Here is a 20064-nt window from a genome sequence, read left to right on the forward strand (position 1 = left end):
TGTGTGTGTGTGTGTGTGTGTGTGTGTGTGTGTGTGTGTGTGTGTGTGTGTGCGTGCGTACATATACATCGATAACGACAGCTAAAGTATAGGCACAGGAAGACACAGGCAAGCAGTCAGCAAACAAGATACAGAGAATAATCCAATAAATAAAAATGAAACTGGGAAAGATATAGTCGCAGGAATCAATGAGATGTCTGAGAGGGTATCCTTGAAGCCAAGGCAAAAAGAGGAATACATTCATCCAGTTTTAGGATTTGTTGCAGAGCATTCCAGTTGCATCATGACAGCAGCGGATCAACTTGATGCTTACAAAAAAGTAACGTATACGTGACGAGACATTGGGTGCAGCAGGTGACACAAGTAGGGGGGTGATTGTAGTAAATGAGAGTAAATCAGTGAATGTTACAACGGATGTGAACGGAGCCGGAGGGACAGTTGACCAAGGGACCAGGCACTCATGCATGCGTTTCAACAGCGGGGAGTCGACGATCATCTGTCAGTTAGTTAGTGACATTCGCTATAGGCCAGTCCTGCAAAAATGTAACACTTCCTTTAGGCTACTAGTCGAGTGACAAGCTACCAGATTCTTATTATTCAATTATATTGCATATGCGATTGTTTATAAATCATTGGATTTTTAAATGTTAGGTGGTATACCCCACTAGTAGTATGGCCAGTTTCGATATCATCCCAGAGAGGCAGACCAATGTTGAAGACAGCAGGCTGCACCTAGCTAACGACAACACACTCCAGGCGCGACCCAATGACAACGCACGGATACATTGTATCCGTCACATTTCCTCCAGCACCACCTTCGGTTGGACAGCGACCCTCTACTCGCGGCGGCCGCAGCCTCAGCAGCAGCGCGCTCATCACATCGCCTCAGCCAATAAGAATGCAGTTCGAGGCAGATGAACTCCAACATCCCTGCGCTGTTGTGTAGTAGCTGAGAATTATTAAATCCATATCGCAATTCCTCGTGGACAGTGGACGGATGAAGCTGTTTTATGAGCACTTTCCCAAATTGGCTGTTGTAGACAAATACTGGCTGGGGATCCCAGCCTGGGGTTTTGTGTCATATAGTTAGAATGGATGCTTGTTCGACAATAGGGGAGAGCACGGATGCGATTGTAATGGATGACTCCCCGACAGATGCAAGAGACATACAGGAGGCTTCGCAAAGGTGGGCCGTTTTTGTTTGCCTGGGGACTTCCCATATAGCTTATAACTGGATTACTCGAGATAATTTGTTGTATAGATATCATTCATCATTATCATCATCATCATCATCATCATCATCATCATCATCATCATCATCATCATCGATATCATCAGTTAGGAAATGTAGTTTCATCCTCGCGTGGTCGTGGTCGTGGTCGTATTGACTGTGATCAATATATCCATCCATCCAGTCCAGATGTGTACTGTTGTGTGAACAATAGGATTTCACAAAAGACAGTATACAAATACATTACAATATAATTATCTGAACAATATGCATAATGTGATTTCTGGGATGGGAAACTCTCTGAACAATGGGATTTCATAACATACATCATGTTTTAATGTAATTTATGTTAGGATTATTGTGGATGAACAAAATGGGATATCCATTTCGGTGTAGGCTATAGAAGATAAACTGAAAGAAGAATAAAATCAATCTCTTTTTGCATCAATTTTGCTAAAATGTATCTTGTCAACGGACTTAGGCTATATACTCCGGTGATGAATCAATTGATGGGAACAGAGTGTTTTTCGGTGTGAAGCCCCATAACATTATCACTCATCACGTTAGGTCCCGTCATGCATCAGCGTCTCGTGCGTGTCAGGGAGGGGGGGGGGGCAATGGTGATAGAAATACCCAGATAAAATAGCACTCAGGTAAAAGTAAAAGCCCCCCATTCAAAATTCAACTCGATTAAAAGTGGCCATGTTTTCTATGCAAAATACTTTTCTTCAAAGTAACTAGTAACTGATGGGTTCAGATAAATAGTAAGAGTAATAGTACAAATGACCTAAAATGAAAATACTCAAGTAAAGTACAAGTATACCTCTAAAGTCTGTTGCTAGCCTATACCATTATCCATATGACTTAAACCACTGGCTAGACTGGTTTATTATCATAGTGTATATTCATACTCATACCACTGTATATAATAATACTGTACATATACATTAGCTTAGCATTTACTCCAGTCATATACAACTCCATATAATATTCACATTATATTGTATACTGCAATGCACTTTACTGCTCGTTTGCATTCTGGTTAGATGCCAACTTCATTTAGTTGTCCTCTGTTTGTGCTCTAATCAGATAGCGGCCCTTCTTGCCAGAGTCTTGTGTGCCTCAAGGGACACACCAGAGACAGACAGGTCCATCAGCTCAAGCAGCTAATTAATTACACAACTTCAGGTCACGTCTCTGGAGAGCCGTGTGTTTTTTTCCACATCAAATCAAACAAATATTTGAGTAGGTCTACAAAGTTGTCATCGGACAACACATTGGAAACAGCAGTATACAATCCCAAAGCAGAAAACAAAACGATTTAGATGGTAAACAACACAATACGCGTATATGAAAAATCACCGGATATTGCCTCACAACATTTATCTTCCACTTTGATTTGTACGATAATGTTTGAAGGCCACACATGATGTCATGTCGGTGTCCTTTTTTAACTGGCGTTGTGAGATGAGTTACTGCTTATTGCTGAGCTTGCGGGCATCAATAAAGTGACCCCCTGGATGTATTTTTGTATTCATCCACTGAAATATTAATACGCTTCACATATTGCTCTCTCTCCCACTGTGTATTTTCAGGCTCTGTAAAAAGCTGTCTATGGGATGTAATAGCCTTAGCACTGCAGCCCACTTAATGCTTGGATGCAAATTTACAGTCTGATAATAATAATGGCTAATATTGGGAGCTAAGGAGTAGCACTGAGACTTTAAAGATATTCTAGTGGTCGCTCTACAATCAATGTGCCACTGTGTAACACGTCAAGTCAAATGCTCCTTTATTAAAGTGGTATTTCCTTTGTTAAAATAAGTGGTCTACATGTTAAAATAATATCTCTACATTCCGACAGCCATCACTGATATAGACTGTTTGGTCAGTAACGTAAATACATTTTCTGGTATCCCGTTCTCACTTTATCCAATTAGGAGAGAGAACTCCACACTGCAAAAATGGTCTGACAAAAATAAGACATAAAAACAAATATGTGCTTGAAACAAGTGAAATAATCTGCCAGCTAATTTGGCTTGGCAACATTTCTTGTAACAAGTAAAAATATCTAGGGTTCTCTCTCCTGATTGGAAAATGTGGGAATGGGATACCAGAACATGTATTTTGTGTTTACTGCAAAGTGGAGGGACTGGGAGACCCATGTTATCAGTGATGGCTGTTGGAATGTAGCGATATTATTTTAACATGTAGACCACTTATTTTAACAAATAAATACCACTTACAGCACCTGTAATCCCCTTGGGTACAGGCAGACTAGGTAATAATGATACTAGAACATAGAACAAAGTAATAATGGTGATAGTGATAATAGTGATAACAGTAGTGAATGGCCGTGCCATGTTTATTCTTAGGAGTCAGGTTCTCAAGTTCACCAGCCATTAGTTCTCCAGCGATTGGCAGAAGTCCAGCCAGGGGTTGGAAGTAACTATGTACTTTTACTTGAGTGCTGTACTTAAGTAAAATTTTGAGGTATTTGTATTTGTACTTGCACATGTTTTTCCATTAGGGGAGTTTATACTTTTACTCCTTTACATTTCAAATCAAATATCTTAGTTCTTACTCCACTAAATTCATCCATGTCCATAGTTACCTTTAATATGTGGACTTTGAATACAAGATATAGAATCAATTGATACAAATGAGGTAGGCTACTTTTTAACATTGAGCACCCCAACTTAAAGGGGAACTATTTTACAATTTCTTTCACTATTTGGGCACTTTTACACAATTCCTGTGAGTTTATGGAACACCTCTGTAATTTTTTATTTTTTTTAATTCATTGTTTTGTATTTCTAATCAAGTCCTCAAAAACAGCATTTTTCTACCTGAAGATCTTAAGCCGTTTTGAGCCTGGGCTCCAACCACAATGGTAAACCTGAACCACCGCCTGAACATTATCATGCAGCGGTGTCTCTCTGACATCACAAATCAGCACATTTTCAGATGACTCAGTTCAGTGAGGGTGAATATTGTGAGAGGAGAATTGGAAGAATGCGCCAATATGAGAATTAGAGACATAGATCATATTAATATAAGTTCACATAGCTAGGAAACAATGCTAAACACTGAAAAAGGCCATTTATAAGATAGTTCCCCTTTAAAGGGGAATACCACCCAATTTAAGAATTCACACATGTTCTTTCTGTGCCCCGGGACAGTTCAGTCAGTATTTGTGGACACACGGTACTCTCTCTCCTAAAGCTAGAAATCAGAGAGAGAAACCTTCAGAACCCTTCAACCAGCGATGTATCTGGGATGTAAAATCCAGGGTTGAATGAGGCTCTGACTTTATGAGACCATAAAATGTTTGTGTGAGCTGTTATACCCAAATCCAGACCTTCTATGCTAGAATATAAACCTAATTTGGGTGTAAGAGCTCACACAAAAATGTTATGCCCTCATAGTCAGAGCCCAATTCATTGTAATTCTTGGCAAAATGTGTGGCATTCCCCTTTAAAGAGGAAGCCATCAGGGAATCTAGTTATGCCTGCCAATCCTTTTAGCTTATCCTGTTAATGCATCAAAGATTGAATGCTTTTTCAGAAGAAATTCTGTTGAGCAAGTACGTTTAGTTCTGATAATTGATATGAAGTAGGCAACAAATTCTGAAAGGACGACTTTATTTTTAACAGAATATTTGGACTTGCAGTAAGTAAAGTATTCACAGTAGGTACTTCTTCCACCACTGATAACCGCATCTCAACCGACTACTACTTACCGGTGTGTCCATTACGGGAGGCAAGCTGTGTGTGTCTCGGGTCATTTGCTCTCTGTTTACTTACTCCGTAGCCATGGTGACAAGACAGGAAGTGTGCGGCTGTGGAAAGACAAGCAGGTTATAGACCGCAGGCCTTATCGCCCCACATCGCTGAGATATGGCAATGATAGTACGTGACATGTTGATGATGTGGCATTGAAACCTATTACATTTGCCAACAAGGGAATCCTTGTTATCGAACATGGCCAGAATACAGTGGGACAAAATAGAATAGAACGCAACACAAACCACAGCTATAGACAGAATATATGTATTACGAGCTGACGGGGAAGCAGATAATCATTTCACTAATTCCTTAAGAGTCCTGCCATACTCATGAGTCTTCTTTCATAGTATCTATTCTTCTGCGTCATCACACACAGTAGTGATGCCTGCCTTGTTCCTTATATGACTTACTGACTCGCTGAACAAACACCACAACCACTACCCCCCCCTTTCTTCTCTAATTGGCCCCTCTAGCATAGCAACAGTAGTGCACTGCAGAGAACCCCATTCCTCCCTTTGTTAAGTTCTGTTGGCCTACTCTGATCTCTCCCGAGGTGGTCTGAGATGATACATCTAAGGAGATGTCTCGTAATGCGCATTTGGAAAAGTGTCAGATTTTTTTAATCATCGTTTTTTTACGACCACTGCCTTTTGCTCCTTTTATCCGACAGAGTTGTAAATCCCCACGCCCCCACCTTGTTACCCCTCTCCCGTTCAATCCTGTGTCCTCTGTGTCACTCTTATTACTGTACCCATCTTCCCTCTCTCCCCTCCTCTCTCTCTCTTCCCACCTCCCGTCGCCCCCCATCCCCTCCTCTCTCTCTCTCTCCCCACCTCCCGTCACCCCCTCTCCCCTCCTCTCTCTCTCTCCCCACCTCCCATCACCCCCTCTCCCCTCCTCTCTCTTCCCACCTCCCGTCGCCCCCCATCCCCTCCTCTCTCTCTCTCCCCACCTCCCATCACCCCCTCTCCCCTCCTCTCTCTTCCCACCTCCCGTCGCCCCCTCTCACCCGTCCTCTCTCTCTCTCTCCCCACCTCCCGTTGCCCCCTTCCCCCCCCTTCTCTCTCTCTCTTTCTCTCTCTCTCTCTCTCTCTCTCTCTCTCTCTCTCTCTCTCTCTTTCTCTCTTTCTCTCTCTCCCCACTTCCCACCTCCCGTTGCCCCCTTCCCCCCCCCTTCTCTCTCTCTCTCTCTCTCTCTCTCTTTCTCTCTTTCTCTCTCTCCCCACCTCCCACCTCCCGTCGCCCCCTCTCTCGTCCACAGCGATATCCCGGCGTTGTCTCTGTTCCCTCCTGACAGTGTTTGTGCCGCCGAGGCCCAGTTGACAGTCCTCCAGTCTGAGGGGGATCTGTGTGACAGCTGCAGCAGCCTGGGCCGGCCTTCCTCCTCCTGCCAGCTCTACCACCAAGTAGGCACACGAGCATGCGCTGTTCCATTTTGTCCGTGAGGCTAGGTGACACGTTCTAGGGTCCCATTTAATTTTTTTTTCTTTTTTTTTAAAGCCAGAATGCCTTCAGCGAGGTTGAAAATACACATCATCTCTCCCCCCACAAGATAGGCGGCAGCGAAAAATAGCGGCTCTGTGTCACGCTGCATGACACGCTCCGGGTCCAATTAAAGCCGCTGGAAATGTCTCGGCTCGGAACGGTGTAAGAAACACATCCGTGGACAGGAGTACAGTAGGTCAGAGGTGTAGAGCGCACTGACATGTAACACTCAAGTGGGAGTAGGCAAGTAAGAATACGAGTGCTTGTCAAGGAAATTACTCAAGTAAGATTGAAAGAGAAGCACACTTAAAGGAACACGCCAACATTATGGGAAATGCACTCACCGTTTTCTCCAGTCGAGACAAGAAGATACCAATTTCCTCTTCCTCTTACACAAGCTGAAGTAAAAGTACAAGCTTTTAAAGGTATAATCTGTAATGCCATAAACAGTGACCTCTAGGTAAAAGAGCCCCGCTTGGTATTGCATTTTGTTTACTGTTTTGTTTTGGTCTGATGTGTGGGTTGGAGTTTAGTAAATCATTATATTGTGAATTTCTCGAGCCAGCAGGAGCAACTGCAAAAAACAAAGCGCAGTACCATGTCCTACAGATTCTACCTTTAACCCTTTCACTGCCACACGACAGCCGGTTAACCCTTTCACTGTGACAATACAGAAGGTTAGCCCTTTACTATCACACAACCAACGGCGATGCTCCATGCTAATGATGGAGCATCGCCGTTGGTTGTGTGATAGTAAAGGGTTAACCTTCTGTCGTGTGGCAGTGAAAGGGTTAAAGACACTAAAAAAATGTATTCACAAACTGTACCACAGTAATGGTAAATAGTTACTTTCCACATCTTCTATGTGATGGAGCACTAACTCTTTACTTCACCCTCTCCACCAGGTACCCCAGGGTCACCCGGGTCTAGCCTACCATTCGCCACAGCCCCAACGATGCCACTGCTGTGGCCATCACAAGCCAATCAAATCCAGTGCCTGCCGTGATTGTCATCCGATCACAGCGGGTCCTCCTCATGGAGACTGCTCAGTGGGAGGAGTGGGGGTGAAGGCGGGACACGGCTGTGGCTCCACCCACCAGGCGTCGTGTCACAGTGCCGTGAGATGCCATTGGCTGCACGGGTCGCACGAGAGCGGGGCGCGCAAGGCGACGCAGCGACACGTGGTGACGGTCAGGTGTGTTGTTGTTTTCTGTCGTTTACATAGAGCCACGTCCAGTGTGTTTTATTGTGCAAATTCTTCAAATTCCTTATGGCAAATGTGTACTGAAGTAAATACGGACTGTTTTCTTCCTGTTGTAGGGATGGAGGCCTCTACTGGATCCCTAGAAGGTCAGTAGCGGAGACAGAGATCACACACAAGACCAACAGGAACCTGTTTGATACCATTTTACTCACAAAGACATAAACCTATTTTCACGTTAAAAGCCCACTTAGAAAGGTGACCCACTTCTTCTTTGATGGTGATGATTAGTGTGTACTCAACGTCACTGACGGCCGTTTCTTCGGTGGTGGTGTGTATGTGTGTGTTTGACAGCTACTCCCAGGTGATTGTGGACTACCCGCTGGCAGTGCTGCTCGGCTGTGCCTTGGTCCTCCTGGGATGTTCTTTGGCGGGCCTGTTCATCGGACCTCTGCCAGACTTCTCCCACCCGATTCTGGTGAGTCAGTTAGTGAGAAGCCCTCCCTTGGTGTAGCATGTGTATTTGTGTACACACACACACACACACGCACGCACACCAGATTCTGATGGTGAGTCATTGTAGAGGCCTTCCTGGATGCCACACATAATGTGAATATTATGGAATTCAACACCTTGTCAAATAGAGTGCTGCTATACAACCCAACCCCACTGACCTGGGATCAGCATTAGGGTAATTGCTACCTCTCTAATGATTCACATAAACTGAACCAAATCCAGCTAATCTCAGAAGTAATGGAACACATTGAATCACACTTTCTGTCCTGTTGATTAAATATATGACATCACTAAGAAACAATATAATATATAATATATAACTCACACCAAATCTTGGCAGCACACCAGTCCAGTCCTAAAAGTAAAGTCAAGTCAAGTCAAATGTATTTGTATAGCCCAAAATCACAACAAGTTGCGTTAATGTGCTTCACAGATCAACGAGTAACATCACAATGAATAGATCCACAATAAAAGAAAACACCATAAAATAAATAATATTACAACACCCCCAGACTTTCCCCAATGAAGATAAGGAACAACTCCCTGAAACCGAGCAATAGGAAAGAAAAAGGAAGAAACCTCAGATGGGCAATTCAAAGGGTGTCAGTGATATATGAGTCTGAGGACAACAGCAGAGAGGGTAGGATCTTTTAACTGAATACTGTGTACATCATTTTGAAGTGTGTGACTAAATTGTGTTGTGGAAATTGTTTGTAATTAGTTTCACCCAGCTGACAGAAACTGGAGGTGTGGCCTTTGTGCATGTAGTTAAGTGGGCACTTGTGACAGTTTTTCTGCTTAAATACCAGCTTTTTCTCTGTTGGATTCATTCTGAGGACAACAGCAGAGAGGGTAGGATCTTTTAACTGAATACTGTGTACATCATTTTGAAGTGTGTGACTAAATTGTGTTGTGGAAATTGTTTGTAATTAGTTTCACCCAGCTGACAGAAACTGGAGGTGTGGCCTTTGTGCATGTAGTTAAGTGGGCACTTGTGACAGTTTTTCTGCTTAAATACCAACTTTTTCTCTGTTGGATTCATTCTGAGGACAACAGCAGAGAGGGTAGGATCTTTTAACTGAATACTGTGTACATCATTTTGAAGTGTGTGACTAAATTGTGTTGTGGAAATTGTTTGTAATTAGTTTCACCCAGCTGACAGAAACTGGAGGTGTGGCCTTTTGCTGCAGGTGTCACTCATCAGTAATTAGTGATAGTGATTTAAAGACTTGCTGGCATAGTGTCAGCGAAGCGTCGAGGAACGAAGAGGGACAAAGAGGAGGAGTTTTCCTGGAAGAGGAGGAGTTTTCCTGGAGTTCACCGCAGAGGGATCCACCGATCCACCCAGTGCTAAGTACACCATAATCCCACATTTCCCGTCCCACTCTGCTATTTCCCTACTATCTCGCTTCCTCCCTACCCCCTTCAACCTCCTCCTACCACTCTTGACACCACAATGTGCCTCATACCTATATCCACAATCTGCTCCTCAAGAACAGAATCAACCCATCCACGCCAGTTTGCTAGCAACCCGGCTAATCTCTCCTACCCTCCTACAGCCACTAATACACCTGTCACAGTACAGGGAGGCTTATGGAATTGTCAATCAGCAGTCAAGAAAGCTGACTTCATTACTGCCTACGCCCATAGTCTAAATCTGCAGCTCCTGGCTCTAACTGAGACCTGGATAACCCCCAATAACTCGTCAACACCTGCAGCATTATCTACAAACTATAACTTCACTCACACACCTCGACCCTCCAGACGGGGTGGAGGCACTGGCCTCATGACATCTCCTTCATGGGCTACTAACCTAACGCAACTCCCAGAACTGTCACTCTCCTCCCTCGAATATCATGCAGTATCTGTCTCTAATCCTTTCAATCTCACCATTGTTACACTCTATCGCCCTCCAGGTCCCCTCGATCACTTCACAGATGAGCTGGACATGCTTCTAAGCTCCTTACCGGAAGATGGTACCCCGCTCCTTCTATTGGGCGACTTCAACCTGCCTGACTCATCTCAGTCGGTCCCAGTGGTCTCCCTCCTACAACAATTTGACCTGACTCCCACTGCCATGCCTCCCACCCACAAAGCAGGCAACTCCTTGGATCTCATATTTTCCCGTAACTCCAGCATCATTAACACCACGGTAACTCCCCTACATGTATCTGACCATTCCTTCATATCCTTCTCACTAACTCTCATGCTTAACCGAAAAGTCTTCACCCCAACTCAAACCGTCTCACTCAGACGCAACCTGCCCTCCCTATCCCCCTCCACCCTCTCCTCTGACATAATATCCGCTCTACCTTTGAGTGACACCTTCTCTGCTCTCCCCACAGAGATGGCAACCTCCACCCTCCTCTCAGCCCTTGCAACCTCCTTCGACAAGCTCTGTCCCCTCGTTGAGAAACCTGCCCGCCGTTCCCCACCCAGTCCATGGCTGACGGATGCAGTGAGAGAACAAAGACAGGTCCTGAGAGCGGCTGAGAGGAAGTATAGAAAGTCACGCCTCACTGCTGACATCGACACATATCACAACCTCTTGTTAACATTCTCCAAAACCATTACTAATGCCAAAGCTTCTTTCTTTCACCATAGGATCGAGGCCTCTGCCAAGAATCTTCGCAAACTGCATGCTACCATGTCCTCCCTCCTCACTCCCCCCCCACCTCCTCCTCCCTCATCTTTTTCTGCCGAAGACTTTGCGATCTTCTTTGAGGAAAAAGTGGAGAACATCCGCAGCTCCTTCTCCCAACCCCCACCCATTCCAAACGCTGAATCGAGAACCTCATCCTTCACTCTGTCATCTTTCTCTCCCATTACAGAAGCCGAGACCCTGACACTGGTAACGTCGAACCGTCCGACTACATGCCAGCTGGACCAGCTACCCTCCCCACTCCTCCAGACCATAGCACCGGACATCCTCCCATTCCTAACTGCAACCATCAACTCCTCACTCAACTCGGGGGTGGTCCCCACCTCCCTAAAACAAGCCAGAGTCACGCCCCTCATAAAAAAACCAACCCTGAACCCCACCGTCATAGCCAACTATCGCCCTGTCTCTCTTCTCTCCTTCCTTTCTAAAACACTTGAACGTGCTGTATCCAACCAACTTACTGCTTATCTCTTACAGAATGACCTCCTAGACCCCAATCAGTCTGGCTTCCGGACTGGCCACTCCACAGAAACGGCCCTCATTGCGGTCACAGAGGCACTTCACTTAGCAAAAGCGAAAGGCCTCTCCTCTGTCCTGATTCTCCTAGATCTATCTGCAGCCTTCGACACAGTCAACCATCAGATCCTCCTCGCGGCCCTCGCAGGAATGGGAGTGGCTGGATCTGCGCTGACATGGCTGACATCATACCTCAATGACCGCTCCTACCAAGTGTCATGGAGAGGGACTCTGTCGGCCACCCGCCCCCTCCGGACGGGTGTCCCCCAGGGCTCGGTCCTAGGACCCCTTCTCTTCTCCCTCTACACTAAATCACTGGGTAACATTATCACATCTCATGGCTTCTCATATCATTGTTATGCCGATGATACTCAACTCTTCCTCTCCTTCCCTCCCTCAGATATCCACGTCTCTGAGCGGATCTCGGCCTGTCTGTCCGACATCTCCGCCTGGATGACGACCAACCACCTCAAACTGAACCTAAGCAAAACAGAATTGCTCCACCTGCCGGCCAAATCCTCCCCCCTGACCGACCTCTCCATCACAGTCGAGAATGCAGCTGTGACCGCGTCGCCGACCGCCAAGAACCTTGGTGTTGTCCTCGACGACCAGTTGAACTTCTCTGCTCACATCGCAGCGACAACCAGAACCTGCAGATTCCTCCTGAGCAACGTCAGAAGGATACGCCCCTTCCTGACAAAAGAAGCCACCCAACTCCTCGTCCAATCAACAGTCATCTCCCGCCTTGACTACTGCAACGCACTGCTAGCTGGCCTCCCGGCCACTGCCACCAAGCCTCTTCAACTCATTCAAAATGCAGCGGCCCGCCTGATCTCAAACCTACCGAAGTCAGCCCATGTCACCCCACTTCTTAGGGACCTGCACTGGCTCCCCATTGCTGCACGTATCCGCTTCAAGGCCCTCGACCTAGCATACCGTGCGGCAAAGGGAACCGCTCCCGCCTACCTCCGGTCAATGGTCTCTAACTACACACCCTCAAGACCCCTACGCTCTGCGTCTTCTGGCCGCCTCAGATCTACTCCTATCCAAGCTCCCGGAGGGTCATCAAAGAGAAGCCGCCTATTCTCAGTCCTTGCCCCACAATGGTGGAATGAACTACCCATCCCAGTTAGGACAGCCGAATCCCGTCCAATCTTTCGCCGTCGACTAAAGACTCACTTCTTCAACCATTATCTGAAATGATATAAAAAAAAAGAAAAAAAAAAAGAAAATCTAACCCTGACTAACCTTAATGTCATGCACTTGTCCTAATAAACTAACCTACACTGTAACACGCAACACTTTGATGAACATTGTTACTCAGCTGATAGAGTTATACCCTTCTTGCTGTCTTGTCGCACAGAACTTGTAAGTCGCTTTGGATAAAAGCGTCAGCTAAATGACTAAATGTAAATGTAAATATGGGTGTTGCTATGGATGATAGAAGGATGGATAATAGAACAAGCAAATAATTGGTATAATTGTAATTGTATAAATTAAAGTTAAAATAATAATATAAATAAGAACAACAAAGCACAGGAATACAAGCACTGGTATGATAAAATATGATAATGGCCCAAGATCACTATCCCCAGGGCTGTAGGCCAAATTGAGGACAGTGTAGAGCCGATCCACCGCGCCTATGGTGCTCAGATCTAGTTTGAGGTAGAACAGCCGCTGCAAAATCAAAACAGTAGGCCACATGTAGGATGGCGCATGGTAGATCACACCACCTTGACAGGCCCAACCTGTATATCATCACACAGTCACTCGAGACATCCACTCACAGAGAGACAGGGGTTAGAAGACAGACATCCTGAAGACAGACATCCTCCTGACTATGTTCCCAACAGCTGTGTGAAGTGACTTTGAGTTCTAGAAAAACGTGATAAAAATCACATTCATTATCATTATTACTCAAATGTAATGCAGCTAGTCATACAGAGTACAATCTGAATCACTTGAATTCACATGCATATCACATAGTTAAAATAAATGTCCATCTGCTGAGGACAAATGGAACATTTATTTGAAAAATCATCTTGTTCTGAATGAATACTTCACATAATGAAGGGCCTTATTAATATGCCATTTCTCTTCATAACAGCTTCCTCTTCATTAAGATAATGTTAAACATATACACACACACAGACGAAAGAACCCTCTCATTCATGGAATAAAGCGGCTCAAGCTGACTTTGTTCTCACAGCACATTATACTGTATTTTTCATGCAAATTAATTCAGCGTCTCGATTCTCTGCGTTGGCAGATACCACTGCCCACACTGTGTCATTAGCGTTCATGTTTGTGCTTGTCTTCCTGTGTGTGCGGGGCTATCTTTGTGTTTGTATGTGTGTCTGTGTGTCTTTCTAGGGTTTCGAACCGCGGGGAACCTATATCGGGGTGCGCCAGTCCAGTCTGACCAAACTGCAGGAAAACACAGGACCAGGGAAACCTCTGTCTCCCCTACCGCCTCAGCTCAGCGACAGGCCCTCTGGGAGGTACGGCAGGGTCCTACACAGTGGGGCTGCACTTACCAAAGGCCATAGAAATGTATATTAGTTGCAGCAATATGCAGATATTTGTTGTGGTGATATGTGTCTATAATAATGACAATGATGCAGCTACGGCTCATCTGTTGAGAGCAATTAGAGCAATTACACTATAGAGGGAGACCATATGTATGGGTTGCCATAAACTATTCTATATGAGCATCCTTTGTGTGTCTGTGGAGCAAAGTGATCCGTCTCTATTAAGTGTGTATCAGTACATCTGTGTGTTGATGTTGAAGCTATGGAGCTGGTGGTGGTGGGGACGCCAGCAGCCGCCTGGAGCCCTTCAGACAGCGCTCTAGGAGGATGTTGAACCGAGACTCGACTCCACACACTTACCTCTGTGACGCTCCGGGTCAGTGTACTGAGATGAGTTTGTAATTCAAACATACTCTTTGTTTTATTATTATACAGCTGGGTAGTTAGAACCCTGCAAATGAAAGTCACGCAGTGATTCAACCAGGCGTGACATTTTTAAATCGTCAGGCAAAAAGATGTTTCAATGTCTTTCGTCTGATCCATCTGTCTCCTCTTCTTGCAGACGAGCGTTTTGCCCAGCTGGTGTTCCGCTCGGGAAACTCAGCCAGTCTGTGGAGCCTCAAGGCGATCTACTCCATGTGTGAGATGGAGCAGGCCAGGGTAGGCTCTCCACCTATTCCTTCCATCCCATTGCTTTGTGTTTCTTTGCCTCTCCTTACCCTGGCATCTGCCTTCTCACCCCCACCTCTCTCCATAGGAAATTAAATTACTACTCTACCTACATTGATTCATTAGAGGAATTACCCCCCCCCCCCCCCCACAAATTCAATTTAAACCTTGCGCCATACATTCCAAAAAAAACATTTCCCCCTTTCTGTTTCAGGTCCGTTCCCAGGCCCCGTTCCCGGACCTGTGCCAGCAGCATGTGAGAGGGGAGGCCGAGGGAGGTGCGGCTGAGGAAGGGGCGCCTAAGGGCGGCTGCTGCCCCAGTTGGTCCCTGGGCAACTACCTGGCTGTCCTCACTAACGTTTCTTCATGCCTCAGTCTCACCTCACGTCAGGTATCATGCCCAAAGAAATATCTTATTTTATCTATGCTTATCTAGAATTCTCAGAACAAGGGACCCCACCTCAAAATAGATAAACATTAGGCCACACTGACCTACATTTTGTCCCAGGGATTGTCATCTTAGAAGATTTTTGTTATTATAATTAGGGATGTCCGATATTATCGGCCTACCGATATTATCGGCCAATATTGGCATGCAAATGTGATATCGGAAAATATCGGTATCGGTTTAAAAAAATATATATATAAATTTTTTTTTTACATTTATTTAACCTTTATGTACCCAGGCAAGCAAGTAAGAACAAATTATTATTTTATTTATTGTCAAAGTATGCATAATGTTGTGTTAATTACATGACAAGAGATATGTAATGTTAATTACCTGAAATTATTCCGTTTTTTTGGCGGGGGAAACCCTGCATATATCGGTAACGGCTGATATCGGTATCGGAAATTAAGAGTTGGACAATATCGGTATAGGTAAAAAAGCCAATATCGAACATCCCTAATTATAATCTATTATTTAGCGAGACTGAAGCTATGACCAGAATAGAGATTCTTATAGATTATCTCACTGTGCTAATTTATATTGAATGAATAATAGTGAAATTGAACTATTCTTCATTTTGCTGAACATTCGTAGTCAGTCAATATGGATAGTGAAGTCTAGAGTATAGGCCTCCTTTTTAAATACTCAAATTTTTTACAGTGAATAGCTCTATGGTACATATTGGTAAATACATTGACTATTTTTCTTTCGCATCAGGTGTCCGAGTCTCTGAGTCTGCTCAGGTACTGCGCTCCATATTACCACGACGGACACCTAGTGGCGGCCTGCACTGAGAGACCCAAACATGGCGGCTGTGCCTCCGTGCCGTCTCGCTGCAAACATTCCCGCGTGGTGTTCCAGATCCTGCACTTCCTGGTGGATAAGGACTTCCTAGGCCCGCAGACTGTTGAATATCAAGTGCCCTCGCTGAAGTACAGCCTCCTGTTCCTCCCCGTGGACAAAGGAGACCACATGATGGAGATATACATGAATAATCTGGAAGGCCAGGACCTGACGTATAACAATACAACTATAACGGGTATGGACCTTGGTATCAAACAGACCCTGTTTAAGTATTACCTGGCGAGGGATTGTATATATCCTGTCTTGGCTGTTGCGTCTCTTTTCTTCACAATGGTTCTGTATCTGAGGTCTCTCTTAATATCGACGTTGTCTCTGATAGCGATCGCAGCCTCTCTCCTCACTTCCTACTTCCTCTACAAGGTAGCGTTTCGCCTGACATTCTTCCCTTTCCTCAACCTATCTGCAGCTCTTATTCTCCTGGGCAGCTGCTCCAATCAGGCTTTTGCCTTTGTCGACTACTGGAACCTCCAGCTCTCCCAGAACCCCTCGGCCTCCCTGGAGAAGAGAGTCAACAGAGTGATGCAGGAAGTGGGGTATCTGATCTTGGCGTCGGGTCTGACGTCCAGTGCTGCCTTTTTCTCCGGTTACCTGAGCAGCATCACAGCGATCAGGTGTTTTGCCGTTTACCTCGGCACCGCCTCCTTCATCAGCACACTCTCCGCGTTGGTCTGGCTGCCGTGCTCACTCATCCTGCGGGAGCGATACACCGCCGCAGCGTCCTCCACCTCCACAGTGGTCCAGGGATGGAAGCCCTGTTGCTCCAAAAACCCTGGTGGCTTCTGGGACACGAGCTCGCGGAAGCGATGCCTGTTCACCCTGGGTCAAAAGCTGAGGGGGTTGAAACGAGGACTAGCCGACACCTCCAATTTAATATTCCTCAAAATCTTGCCTTGTGGGGTGGTTAAGTTTAGATACATCTGGGTGTGCTGGTTTGCAGTGCTGGCTGCCGGCGGGACGTACATATCCTGCATCGATCCGGGTATGAAGCTGCCGACCTTAGACAGCACGGCCACTCAGCTGTTCCGCTCCAGCCACCCGTTTGAGCGATATGATGCAGAGTACCGCCACATGTTCATGTTCGAGAGACAGAGGAACGGCGAGGACACGCCACTTACGTTAACGCTAGTTTGGGGAGCTCAGCCCATAGATAACGGTGATCACTTTAACCCGAGAAGCAATGGGTCTTTGGTTCTAGATGCAGAGTTTAACATGAGCAGTCCTGATGCACAGGTTTGGTTGAGGGACTTATGTGGGAGGGTTCAGAACCAAAGTTTCTATTCCCCTCCGTCGTCTGAGAATGAGGCTCTTACGACGGAAAATGTCTGCCTGGTACAGCAGCTAATACGCTGGGTGTCTGCCAGACGCTGCTCAGAGAGTGAGGATGCCCTCCACTTCTGTTGCAATGATATCCCCTTCCCCTACCCTAGTGCCACGTTTGAGCAATGCCTTGGCATGATGCTGGCAGAGAGGCGTGCTGAAGGCCATCTGGTCGACAGTGGAGGCCTGTCCTACCGACCAGATGGCAGAATAGCCGCCCTCGTGTTGGCATTCAAAACCACATACCTCTACAGCTTCAACTTTAGCAGAACCAGCATTTTCTACAAAGAAATCTTGACGTGGTTTAACAGAGAGATATCGGAAGCACCTCAAGGCCTGGCGAAGGGCTGGTTTGTCAGTCAGTTGACTCTTTTTGACCTGCAGCAATCTCTAAGCTCAGAGACTCTCTTAGTAGCTGGCTTCTCTGTAGCTCTCACGTTTGCTTTACTTCTCTTGACCACCTGGAATGTTTCATTGAGCATCTATGGAACTCTGGCTGTAGGAGGAAGTGTCTTTGTCACTGTGGGCCTCCTGGTTCTTCTAGAATGGCAGTTGAGTGGTGTTGAGGCTCTGTTCATATCAGCTGCAGCGGGGCTGTCTGTTGACTTCCTCGCTAACTACTGCATTTCCTACAGTTCTGCTCCACACTCGGAGAGAATTGGGAGAGTAGCCCACTCCACAAAAAGAATGGGTTGTCCTGTAGCAATAGGTTCCGGTGCATTTTTCTGCATAGGGATCATAATGTTGCCCGCTACAGCCTTGCTGTTTAGGAAGCTGGGTATTTTCCTCTTTTTGGTGAAATGCGTAGCGTGTGGGTTCGCAACCTTCTTTTTCCAGTCCCTGTGCTGTTTCTTTGGACCTCAGAAAAACTGTGGGAAAATTACGTTTCCATGTTCGTCGGAGCAAGTCTCTGATGGCATGTTGGCAGAAACTGGTTCCTCCTCAGCATCAGCTGCTAATGGGGCCTTTGGCAGATCCAGAGTCAGGAGAAATTATGACAAAGACGGTGGTGGGTATCTTTACCCAAATCACCACCAGCGGCACCAGAGACAGAAACAGGTTGGAGCAGGTGTGGGGCGGGGTCCTGAGCAGTATGAGTTGCAGCCATTGGCCTGCCGACTGAGTGACAGCTTCGAGAACAGCACCTGCACCAGTAAGCTGTCCAACCGGCCCTCTGTGCTCTCTAACGAGATTGAGTACTGTGGGCAGGATGTAGACAGGAGTAGCATTGAGGCAGACAGTGAGGAGATGTGTAGCAGCAGTCACAAGGTCTGCCATCCACCCCCGGCCCTCCAGACTTCGTCTCCATACAAGGAGAACACCCTGCGGCCTGTAGCCCCACCCCAAGAAGAGCTAGCTAAGGACAGGTTGCTATGTAAGGCCTGCAGAGGTCAATCTACAGGTGTGAAGAACTGGAGAAGCACCTCCCTCTCCTCCTCCTCCAGCATGGAGGGGACAATAATCAGTCAGACCATGGAGACCATTGATCAGCACTCACTCTCCAAGGAGGACCCTGCCAGAGAGGAGAGGCTCCAGCACCACCATCACCCTCCTCACAAACGGCTGCTCTCCTCCCAGTCCCAAAGCTCCTTTGAGGGGCTGGAGGACTCCAACGAGACTTGCCTTAGTGACATAGAACCAGGACCTTCCACCACACCGCAAACAGAGCAAAATGAGGTAGAATTACAGCCAGGGCACCTCAACAGGAAAAGGGATACCCTACGACTCTCGCTGAGGGAAACCGTTTATGATAATTCCTCATTGGGGGGTGGCAGGGGGCGTACCAGCCAGAGCGAGGAAGTGGTCATTTTGCCCAACAGTAAGCCAGATTTGCCAGATGTATGGATTAAAAGAGATGGGCAGAAGGAAGATACATGCTAAGTATTATTAGGGGAATACATTTGATCAACACTGTGCAATTACTCTGAAAATTCAATTTTGAGTAATAACAAAGGGAATAATCTATATTCCTCTTTTTAAATAACAATGATGTTCAAGGGGAACATAACGCAATTGCAAATGTCACATGTGACAGCATGTTAGTCTAACGTTGTTGCTAAGGTTATTACACTATTTACTACCAATGAATCATCGGAGCATGAATATTTTAATCTCCTGATTAAAAGGTCAAAGCATGATTCATTGAACACTTTCAGGCCCGGGGATGAAGGTTTCCTCTTAACCCAGTTTTTTCACCATCCCATTTAAAAGTAAAGGCCATGTCATCAACACAAAACCACACGAGGAGAGGACATTACTAATAGCACCTGCTTCCTCCTGCTGCGGAATGTTACTTTGTGCCTGGATTTCATTTTAAAAGACAAAAAGAAATATCTTGAAAAGATACAGTTGCACACTCTGCAGGTCTTTAGCGGGCGACCGCTGGCTTTTTCCACACTGGAACTAACTCATACCGAGCCATATCTGAGCGGACATGAATGGACTTCAATGAAAGTGAAAACTTTCAACATTCAACAGTTCAACAACATTTATTTTGATATGCAGGGAGGGTGCTGCTTTGTGTGTGTGCCTCTGTAGTACATGTCGTTACCGAGAACCAACCACCAACACGTATAGTCACAGATGACATTTTACTACATGGCACAGGAGTGTCTTTTTGTGCTTTGTGACCATGTTGTCGATGTACCATTCAGAGACCTAGTTAGCTGTGTTATTTGTAGTTCCCTGGCCTGTTTGCATTTAATAACACTTTCATTTTCAAAAGATTTTAAAAAACTCATTGCGTTTGTTCTAGCGTCAGTGCCAAGAAATGTTGCGTCTATTCAACTATTCTATAAGACAGAGGCTTTGATGAAGATGAATTATAATGATGTTA

General features: G+C 45.8%; 1 protein-coding gene across 1 annotated transcript; it reads left to right on the plus strand.

The window, feature by feature from the left end:
- Positions 1–1091: 1091 nt before the first annotated feature.
- On the plus strand, positions 1092–19109 carry disp2 (dispatched RND transporter family member 2; the record flags this gene model as incomplete). The annotated part of the gene is made up of 10 exons (XM_084309367.1): positions 1092–1186; positions 6281–6425; positions 7419–7699; positions 7825–7854; positions 8060–8183; positions 13773–13900; positions 14191–14306; positions 14493–14590; positions 14814–14990; positions 15765–19109. The coding sequence occupies 10 exons, from the start codon at positions 1092–1094 to the stop codon at positions 19107–19109; spliced, it is 4539 nt and encodes a 1512-aa protein (XP_084165493.1).
- Positions 19110–20064: the final 955 nt, after the last annotated feature.

The sequence above is a fragment of the Notolepis coatsorum genome (genome assembly GCF_963971535.1).
Source record: "Notolepis coatsorum genome assembly, chromosome: 3".
NCBI classification, from domain to species: domain Eukaryota; kingdom Metazoa; phylum Chordata; class Actinopteri; order Aulopiformes; family Paralepididae; genus Notolepis; species Notolepis coatsorum.